The sequence below is a fragment of the Phoenix dactylifera genome, chromosome 1 (genome assembly GCF_051530095.1).
Source record: "Phoenix dactylifera cultivar Ajwa chromosome 1, Ajwa_hap1_PhDact_Kaust_v1.1, whole genome shotgun sequence".
NCBI lineage: Eukaryota > Viridiplantae > Streptophyta > Magnoliopsida > Arecales > Arecaceae > Phoenix > Phoenix dactylifera.
This window is the reverse complement of record NC_143190.1, coordinates 11,452,677-11,463,219: the sequence shown is the minus strand read 5'-3', so window position 1 is coordinate 11,463,219 and position 10,543 is coordinate 11,452,677. Positions and strand designations below refer to the sequence as shown.

General features: G+C 36.4%; 2 protein-coding genes across 7 annotated transcripts in view; one reads left to right on the top strand and one right to left on the bottom strand.

The window, feature by feature from the left end:
• Positions 1-871: 871 nt before the first annotated feature.
• LOC103717808 (large ribosomal subunit protein eL34-like) lies at positions 872-5,689 on the top strand. The gene is made up of 4 exons (XM_088720879.1): positions 872-1,029; positions 1,291-1,370; positions 5,146-5,255; positions 5,352-5,689. The coding sequence occupies exons 1-4, from the start codon at positions 951-953 to the stop codon at positions 5,443-5,445; spliced, it is 363 nt and encodes a 120-aa protein (XP_088577005.1). The 5' UTR covers positions 872-950; the 3' UTR covers positions 5,446-5,689.
• Positions 5,690-7,387: 1,698 nt separating this feature from the next.
• D2HGDH (FAD-linked oxidases family protein) overlaps positions 7,388-10,543 on the bottom strand; it is a 33,825-nt gene continuing 30,669 nt past the window's right edge. For 2 of the 6 annotated variants that reach the window (XM_088720875.1, XM_088720877.2), the window contains 4 exons: positions 10,093-10,231; positions 9,835-9,920; positions 9,622-9,747; positions 7,388-7,630 (listed from right to left, as the gene is read on the bottom strand). In XM_088720875.1, coding sequence (XP_088577001.1) covers positions 7,541-7,630; positions 9,622-9,747; positions 9,835-9,920; positions 10,093-10,231 — 441 coding nt within the window. In that variant the 3' untranslated portion in view covers positions 7,388-7,540. The remainder of the gene's footprint in view (positions 7,631-9,621; positions 9,748-9,834; positions 9,921-10,092; positions 10,232-10,543) is intronic. The other 4 variants (XM_088720876.1, XM_088720878.2, XR_015978614.2 and 1 more) reach the window with 3 other exon arrangements.

Here is a 10,543-nt window from a genome sequence, read left to right as displayed (position 1 = left end):
TTTAATTGATCTTATATGTTTATGGACCTATCCAACTATTGGTACAAGATTTTGGGTTAGGTTAATTTGAACATGGTATCAGGATTTTTTTATGCTCCTATGTATTAATCGTCATGTCACTCCTATTCAACTCATAGGGTAAAGATTCTAATTAATCTTATATACACTTTTGGGTTGGATTTGAACATCAGTAGCAAAAATAAATTAAAAAACTAAAGGCATGCTTATCTTTTTATCCAAAAAAAAATACTCCTATGTCAAATGCATATTGAATAATTAAATCGGCATACAAATATTTAACCTAAACAAATTTTTTTTTCTATTTATCTCATGTTATCTCTATAGTAGTCATGCCTATTTATAAATATATCAAATAGTTCACTGAATGACTTACATGCATTTGAACCAGGCTCTCCAGTTTAAAAGAGTGACACATATTTTATCGAAATACTTAAAACAATGAAAATATTGACAATATATATTAATCAAATTTCATGGAAAAATGATGTATAATGGTTAATGAATTAATAAGTTAAATAAAAGCTCTAGAAAAATTAAAAAAAAGGAGGGCTTTTGACAGAAACAATAGCTGTGATATTAAGGGCAATATATATTCAGGCTGGACCAGTTCGGCGGCCACAACTCGAGCCGGAACGCAGCGAACGGGTTCAAGGATCGCCCAACCCAAAGTAATCCTGATCTAACTTCAATTCGAAACGATGGCACCGGTCTAGCATGAACCGGACCTAAACCGGTCCAATTAAATTCCAACTTCTTATTCCACATAAAAATGAAATCACGGGCACGGGATCAAATAAACGTTAACCGTCGGATCTAGGTCATTTGAGGACCCCTCTTTTTATAGTCATCCGGTGACGAGCTTCCTCCTCCTCTCGGGTTTAGTCTCCAGCTTCGAAGAAGAGAGGAGGGGAGAGAGAAGGGAGTGGAAGATGGTGCAGCGATTGACGTATCGAAAGAGGCATAGCTATGCCACCAAATCGAACCAGACCAGGGTAGTCAAAACCCCAGGTGAAGATCAGATTGCGGCGCTCTTTAATTGTTCGAGGGTTTATGAGATCTTTTAGGTTTTTCACTGTTGATTGATTGAATCTTTTTTCTCTTTGTTCCGTTTCCATTCGAATCGGAATTTGTGGATTTGTCGAATATTTCGTTTAGATCTCATCATCTGAGATGCTGGGGTTTGAGGTGTTGTGATTTTTTTTCCCGAGTGGGTGATTGTCATGCTTTATTTTTGTTTAACATTGAATGGACGTTGCTTCGATACCGCAGGTGGCAAGCTTGTGTATCAGTACACTAAGAAGAGGGCAAGTGGCCCGAAATGCCCTGTGACTGGCAAGAGAATCCAAGGGGTATGTGGTTCTTGTTTAACCATCTCTTTTCCAAAACCTTTGTGAATGCTTAATATTGAGCTTTTCCTTACGCGTATCTTTTCCCTCTCACTATTAGTTGATAGAATTTTAAGGTTTAGATGGTTGCTTTATAATTATTCAGTTTATGAGCTGGATTTTTGTGGTCTAAGATAATACATTTGTCTCGAGATGGTTAGCATGTAGCATCCCATTGACAGTGCTTCATCATTGTATATAAATTTCTGCTGCTTGTTCATATAAAAAGGAAGGCATGGATGTCACCAATTGAATGTATATACAACACGTACTGTCAATATGGTTTGGGATGTTGGAATCATTAAACATCAAGAAATTATACTATATGGGCTAAAAGAGAAAGTTATGTTAGTGTTTTGGATATAGGATGTTGGATTTTATCATTCATTTGAGATCTTAAATGTTTGAGTAACAATAATGGTTATGGTGCATTGTGGATGTGGATAAGAGATATGGACATGGTATTACAGATTTTTTTGTTATGGTGTATTTGAAAAGGAAAAGGACAATTGATAAGTTATATTACATTTTTATATGGGCGGTCAAGGGACCACTTAGTGCATATGCAATATGTAGGCTGCACAACAGGTGCTTGTGCAGCTGCTTTTTTAACTATATATAAATAAATTAAATATATGAAGTATAACAAAAGCAAAATTAATTGTAGTAATCTATTTTTGATAAATAGTAGCCATATTAGTAACAATAACAACTAAATTCTAGTGCTTATTTGTTGATACTTTATACCTAATAGTTATATTTATAACTTAATCACCATATAACCTTATTAACACTGTATGGGCCCATGTAAACCCATATGAAACCTGACCATCATTCTTAACCTAATTCATTTTCATTGTTCCGCATATATGCGGTGTGTTGTATATCACAACCACATTTAGGCAATACAGTGCAGTCGACACACCACATTTGCTTATGCAGATTCATATGCAACCCCATGAACCATGTTTTAAAAAAACAAAGGTATTTCTATGTATTTTCATGTATGTATGTATGTATATACTAGTGTATGCATATAGGGGCAGCAAAAATTGCCCCACCCTGGGGTCAAGACTTTTAGCTAGGATCAGCTACAGCTCAGATTTTCTACCGGAATTTCAATGTGTCAGATATTGGCCCAAGCTTTGACCTGGCTTGAGTCATAAGGATACAGTTCTATTTGGATAGAAATAGTTTAGGTTTGGTTGAGTCATGATCTTGGATAAGAATTTTAGAAGTAAGTAGTCTTTTTTTGGATTCCAGTTGTGAAATGATTTTCAAATTAAGCGGTAAGAACTGTAAATGTTGGATTTGATAGGTCAGCATAGATTTTTTACGAACTTGAGTACAAAATAGATTAAGTTAGGTTTAAATGGGTAAACCGAAATGACCTGTTGGTGAGTATACGTCAAGAGATCTCAACCCGATGTTGGGTTGAGTCAAGGTTTTGTATGTTCTTGTCTTTACTTGATCGAACTCAAGCATGTTCTGACCCATTGCCATCCCTATGTGCGTCTATAAACAACAAGTTGGGGTTATGTAGTTTGTATAATTTTCCTTTAGGTGAATAACTAATTAAAATTCTTGTGATAATCCTTATTCAGAATGATTATAGACAGGGTATTTTGGAAAGGAAGATCACATCACATAGATTCTATCTCCGTCTCTTTGCTTATCTTTTCCTCATTGCTCAACACATGTAACACCTAAAATCTCGTATGTTCATCTGATCCAGTCTTGACTGAATCTTTCTGCATGTGTGTGTCTACTGTGAACACAACCCACAAGTCGGCTATGTCAGAAAAGAAAACAGGTTCAAGACATTCTCTACCCTCCACTCTGATCGTGGAACATATTATAACGCAATATGAATGTTGAACATGTATCTAAGTAAAAGCAAAATCTTTGCAGATAAATCTTTGACTATACCCCCTTCTATCTATTAAAAAAATCTCAACCAAAATTTGCCGTACCGTTGGGACCATATTGTACCAGGCGTACCATACAATATCGATACGGAACCGGTATGGAGTACCATATCCTACCAATACTCGGTATATTGAATCTTACCATACCGTACCGCATACTGAAACTATAATAGAATGGTACTGGTATGGGGTCCAGTACTAAGACAACGAATCTTGATCTCAACTATGAAGAGATTCAAAGATCCTATATCTAATACATATAGCTGTTATTTTCCTTAAAAACATAAAAAGAAGGAAAATGTGGTGATCATAATGGGATTTGTCCATGATGATACCCCCCCTTCCCCTTTTATAAAAAAAATGAATCGATTTTGATTGGAAGTATTCAACATGTCCATGTCCAAGGTGTACTATCATTCTTTACATGCAGGAAATGGCCTCAGCTAGACTACAAAGACCTGTTTTGGATTTTAATGTCATGGATACTGTCTTTATTAGCATTATATTTCATATATTCATTGAAACCCTGCACTTTAACTGAGGTTACCATACATATTGTAGGAATCCGTTTTGACATGCCTTCTTGGAATATACTTTGCATTTTGTTTGTCGTTTAGGAAAACATTTTGGTTTCCATATTACATTCTTATAATGCAGTTAGTGTACTGTATTATTTGATCTTGCTTGGCAGCATTAGAGTTCAACTTTTTTGTTCTATTACCAGACGCAGATAAACTTAACAATTTCTTTGAATTTGATCAACAAACTTTCTGCTCTTGGTGTTTTGAATATGATGTGCCAGATATTTTTAACTGGTTTATATTTCTCAACAATTGCTTCTACTGGATGACCAAAGAAACGTAATTGAAAATTGAGTAGAGTGGAAATTGGTTGATGTGACATTTTGATTTTTCTTAAACGGTATAGAGGAAGAATTGTTTCCCCATTTGGAAATTGTGGAACACCTTATGACTCGCAAGTTAAGGTGATTAAGATTCTTTTTGAATCATGGCATATGGGGAACCTGGTTGGTGTTTGAAAAATTTTAAATTTCAGAAATATGATTTTCTAAAGTTGCTTTGTTGTTTATCTTTTCTCAGATAGTTCTCTGCCCTTTTTTGAATATATCATATCTAGTTCTGAAATCTAGTCATACTCCTTCCATTGGATCATATACTTAAATGAAGGATGAGTGCCTGTTATCAGGATCCTTTCTTGTACTCGAATCATGGATTGAAATTCCATTCTGTGGGTTACTTTTTTGATTCTTTGAACTTCATTAATCTAGTTACTTTTTGCAGTCTTGGTGATGAAGAGAAGAATGCATGAGAATGTGAATAGTGGTCAAGTGTGCAACTGTTTAAAATTTATAAAATATTTTTAGACCTTTTTGAGAGTGGGCTTTATGCATTAAATACCATATTAAAATAATGTGCATGGTAGGCCAATAGTCAGTTGCCTATCAAAATGCATTTCCGATGCGACAGTTTTGCAACAAATGTGCAATTGCTTAGGTTGGTGGACATTGACTTGAGCTTGTTTATCACTGTTGTCTGCCTGGGGTTTGTCTTGATCTCAACAGTGCCAATTGACTAGTACTATATAGTTTCCGCCTATAGCCTATTTAGTATGTGTATTATCTGTTGCTCTGATTTGTCATATTGTTGCATGATGTATTTTGGAAACTTTGGAAGTTTTTGAGGTTTTAATATTTGAGTGGATAACTTAAGATGTTGCTTCTGTAGCATTAATTTCTCTTCTTAATTGTTGCCTACATACGAGGAAGCATGATGTCTATTTTGTACTTTTAGATTCCTCACCTAAGACCTGCTGAGTACAAGAGGTCTAGATTGTCTAGAAACCAGAGGACCGTGAACCGTGCTTACGGTGGGGTTTTATCAGGCAGTGCTGTCAGGGAAAGGTCAGTAACCACTTCATTTGCCAGGCTTGTATCGAGTTTGATTATTTACATTGCTCTAGTCTTGTATATGTTCTAATACACTAGTTGGTTTTGTAGGATCATTCGAGCTTTTTTGGTTGAAGAGCAGAAGATTGTTAAGAAAGTTTTGAAAATCCAGAAGGCCAAAGAAAAGCAAGCCTCTAAGAGCTAAAACAAGAGAGCAGCAAAATGCTTGAATTTTGGGTACATAGAAAATTTTGACTAGCACGATGATGATTATGAGGACTTTGGCATGGAGTTTGGTTGAGATAATTGTTCAATTTACAGGGCTATGGATTTGTTCGGGAAGTTCAGGGATATCGATCCGATCGTAGACTTGGTTTGACTATTTGTTGGTTTGTACTAGCACTCGAATATTTGTTAAATCATCGGTTCGTGGTACTGGTTACTGTGCTCCTGATACTTGTTACACTGCTTTTTAAAATCAATAATTTTGCATTAGTAGGCCAAGATTGCTCTCTCTCTCTCTCTCTCTCTCTCTCTCTCTCTCTCTCTATATATATATATATATATATATATATATATATATATGTATGTATGTATGTATGTATGTATGTATGTGTGTGTGTATATATATATATATATATGCGCGCTCGTAAACCAATGTCACCTTTTCACTGGTATGTTGAGTCTGGACTCACTGGATTTGGGAGTCTGCCTTTATGAGGTATATGAAGTAACTTCTTTTCTTGACTGGGCTGTGTTCAACCTTATAATCCTGCCACTTAACACTTGGTCAGCCAATGCTTGGTTACATTTCCTGATGAATGGGCTGGTATGCTTTCTGTTTTCTCCTAAATGGTTTGGTGTTCCATTTCCTTTATATAACTTTTTCTAACCTTTATTTAAGATTATTTTACGTTTAAAGACGGACCTCTTTATTGGCGACACATGGCTTGAGCTATTCTGTGCTCCTCTTCAGTTTACAGGGTTGCAAGGAGGAAGGGAGAGAGGGGGGACCTGTTTCAAATAATTGATGAAAGGGTATAATATTTACCAGTTAATTGGATGGATGGTGTCAGCTTCGACATTTGCAAAGCACATATTATCAGCTTCGACTTTCATGAAACCCTCTGAGAGCTTTCTCCATGCCTGTTGCAGCCGTACCTACTGCCTTCCTGAATCGCTTGCGGTGCCCTGCCCTTTATCGAATTCTACGCGGGTGATCCATACCGGAGCTACTCCTTGCTGTTGGGATTAGAAATTAGAGACCCTATCCTCCCCTTGCATGCTCTGCCATTACCATATCCCGTACTGCTGGTTAGCCCATTTCCAAACATTGGAAGCTTGTGTTAATTACCCTACTCGTCGCATCTAAATTTTCTCAACCTGCAATCGCAGTTTACCAATCCTGATCATTTCTAAATTTGTGCGTGCCATTCATTTAACCACCCTTTGGATAAATCAAATTCAAGAACTGGCGTGCTACAGTCTCATCCAACCACGTCCTCTAGCCGTATCTGAGAAGTTCAAATGACAGCATATATTTGAGATGCATATGTTTGTTCGCGGCGAAAAGTTTCGAATGACAGCTTGAAAGCTCTTGGCTTACACAAGGATCAGAATCAGATGCGACTGTTACGCAACGAAGTATTGCTAGGAGCTGCCTGTCTGCAAGTGCTATATCCACAGTGGATAAGGGAGCCAGCAGGTGAAGCATTTTCCTATGCGATTCTATCTATATGCATTAATTCAAAAGGAAAGGATTCAATCATGGATTGCTGGCTGTAAACAAAATTATCCAACTGTCTAAATGTCCAATTGATTTGGTTCAACATTGAAAAAAAATAATAATCATTTAGTAAGAATGACAATGCAAATTCTAATAAAACATCCTAGATTTTTCTTTAAAAAAATAAAAAAAGGCATCAAGCAATAAGAAAATCATCCAAAAATTTTATTGATTCATTTCATTTTGTAGTATATTCATTCTTACCTTCAGTTTGCAACTTCTATTCTACCCGTTGTGGGAGCTGGTAGGATTATAACATAATAACAAATACATATCTACCATGGCTGCAGATTGTTGTGAAGAAAGTGAACAAGAACAAAACATGTTTGGCTGAAATGATCAAGAGTCTATACATAAAATGTAGTGAAACTTTGTAAAATTTCATCATTGTATTATGAACCATTTGTTTGATGACACATGACAGTAACCACTGGTAGCACATAATTAAACATATATCTTGAAAAGTCAGCATGAACCAACAAGAATCTTTCAGACAGATTTTTACTGAAGAATATTATTGAAGCAGGGATTGAGGGAGGACTTTGTAAGGGTTCAATATTCCATTGGGGTCCAATAGCTTCTTGATAGATGCCATTAGTTGCACCTGTTCGCATAGCATATACAATTGACAAATAAGAACCTCAACATTATATAATTATTAATGAAAACCTAAAATGCACTAAATAGCATCAGGCAGCAGAGGCGATTTCAAAATTCAAACTCATAAATTCATCATCATATATGCTGAAATAAAAGAAGCACATTTATACAGCTTCATAAATTCACCTTCAGGCAAGAGCACAATGGCATCGCCCTGTGGGATCAGCTGCTTACATCATTCTAATTCTAGATGAACTATCAACTGAGTCATGTATAAGATTGTATTATATTTACCAATCTATCATACTTAAGTTATGTAAAAGAAAAGGTATCAAATTCCCTAGTTTTTTCAAAGATCTTCCGGTCATCTTGAGGCATTTCAAATTTGATTAGAAGGCAAGAAAAAGTGTACACATCTTACTTTTTTTTTATAGAATTCTTCCAACACAACTAAAAAGGTTTGAACCCTCTAGATCTTCCCCAAGGGCAAGCCTATATCAGAGGGGTGCCAACCAACTGAGCTAACAACTTTTGGCTATATACCTCTTAGTTTTATAGTATAACAAATATTTCTTTTGGTTCATGATCAAATTACACTTGGTGTAACACTTATGGAGTTGCAACCGGCGTAACAAGTTGCACCTTTTTTTGGAATAGATGATGGAGGCCCTACATTGATCATTTGAGCTATTGGATGTGATCAATTACCTCTAAACTACTTATATACAAAAATTATGTGATTTTGAGACCCTTAGCCTATGTATCAAGTGGTCACAAAAAACATACACTGCACATATTATTTGAACTGCCTAATTTTTGATTATGCATAGGTTAGGAATCTCCAAATCACATAGTTTTTAGTATGTAAGCAGTTTAGAGGTACTAATTCACATCCAATGGCTTGGATCATCAATATGGCACCCCTGTCGTCCAACTCAAAAAAAAGTGTAACTCTATAATAGTTACACCAGGTGCAACTTTACCATAAACATTAAGTTCTATTAAAGTTAACATACTATGTATCTTACAATGATATCAAGATAATATGAACATTTAAATGTTCAAGTTATTCGTCTAGTCCATTAACTTGATAAATGCACAATTGTAGCAGGTATCTGTATAATCTCAGTTAAAATTTTTTCATATAAAATATGAGACAAACCAAAATCTTCAAGATTTCTAGAGATAAAAACCAATGAAAGAATTATGTTACTACACATTTAGCAGTTTCCAATTTGGTTTATCCAGCATTCAACAGTAGTTAAAATCCTACATATTGATATTCAAGGTAAGGTATTTTCAATGTCAGTAATTTTAGGAGACTTAATATAGGAGTACACAAAAGCACTCTATTCACAAAAGAAATAGTATAAATTATATATATGATAATATCAAGGTTGGCGGAACCGTTCCGAACCAGGCGGTTCCGCCCGTTCAGAGCCTTCGGACCGTAAAAACGAGACGCGTGCCGGAGCTAGAGAAGGAGAAGGAAAGAGAGAGCGAACGTGGGAGGGAGGGAGAGGGAGAGGTGGCGGAAGCCAGCGGAGGGCCGCAGAGGGCGAGGTCGCGGCCGGTTCCCATGTTTCTAACGAAACAGGGGTTCGACTGTGGCCTCACCCCCCACAGCCCTCTACCGGCATCCGCCAACCTCTGTCCCCCTCTCCCCCTTCTCTCTCTCTCTATTTTTCTCTCTCCCACGGTACCGTGCCCTCGTCGGTACAGGCCCGACACGGCCCGTACCAACTCGAGCTGCCGGAAAACCAGTATGGTACCCGGTACCGGTTCCTCCGACCTTGGATAATATGAATTGCACTATTATGGTTTTAGGAACCTAATATAGTTCAAGAAAAACAAATTTTGTTTAAGAAACTGACATATTCACAGGTTAAAGTAATTAATACCACTGAAGACAGCAATGAATTTTGAGACCGGAGTAAGAACTGCAGCAACTCAACAAATAACAATAAATTTTACAGGCAAGCTTAAGTTATTTACAGTTTCTGGGGACTTGCTGTAATGAATCTTATCTGCCTTCATCAATCCTAAACCATGTTCTGCACTGATACTTCCTCTATGTGTTGAGGTCCACTCATAGACAAAAGGTTCAATTTGCGCAAGAATCTGCAAAATTTACTGCACGTGAGACCACTGATATAGTAACTAAATATCATTCTGATATGAGCTGTTAACCACAATGAGGAGATTTACATTATCGTCATAGTGAGTTGTTGAGATATTTAAGTGCAGATTTCCATCTCCAAGATGGCCATACCCCACTACCTTAACTGTCTCGCCTGAGATGTGAAAATGAACACATACTAGGTCAAATAATTACCAAGAACTACAAATTCGTACAGCAACATTGGTTGAATTATGAAACATAAGAGAGACTAAATTACAAAAGACAGTGACAGTTTGCAAGCTACATTCACAATACTAAATTGAAGTAATAGTGAGGTTAACTACCAAGCCGTGCACGCATTTCTTCAACAATATCATAGAGATTTTCAACAGGTAGTGATAAGTCATACTTGTAGACTGCTCCTGCTTTCACCATTGCTTCTGATAAACCCTGCCAACACAAGGCTTTTCTGAACATCAATTTCTGATTAATTTAAGAACTTAGTCACTTCATTGTCAAGTCACCAATAACATTTTAAATTAAAAGAAAAAGGGGAATATTTTTATAAATGATGGTGATGGAGTATTTCAGATCACTTCCAGGTTGCCCAAGATGCAAATGACATAAAACTGAGAAGAAACAAATCAAAAGCTTAGTGTCCATGCTCCAGATTAAATTGATTAGAGTCATTAGACCTATGATCTATGTGTGGTGCAATATAAAATGGAGATATTCACATCCACAGTACATGAAGTTTTTTGGTAGAATGCTTTCCATAGTCTAGGAAAGCACAGA

Bases quoted from the DNA above. Each gene is read 5' to 3' on its own strand.
- LOC103717808 (XM_088720879.1), top strand. From the start codon at position 951: ATGGTGCAGCGATTGACGTATCGAAAGAGGCATAGCTATGCCACCAAA. The intron at 1,371-5,145 runs GTATGTGGTTCT...TTGTACTTTTAG, and splicing joins CTGGCAAGAGAATCCAAGGG to ATTCCTCACCTAAGACCTGC. The intron at 5,256-5,351 runs GTCAGTAACCAC...TTGGTTTTGTAG, and splicing joins GGCAGTGCTGTCAGGGAAAG to GATCATTCGAGCTTTTTTGG.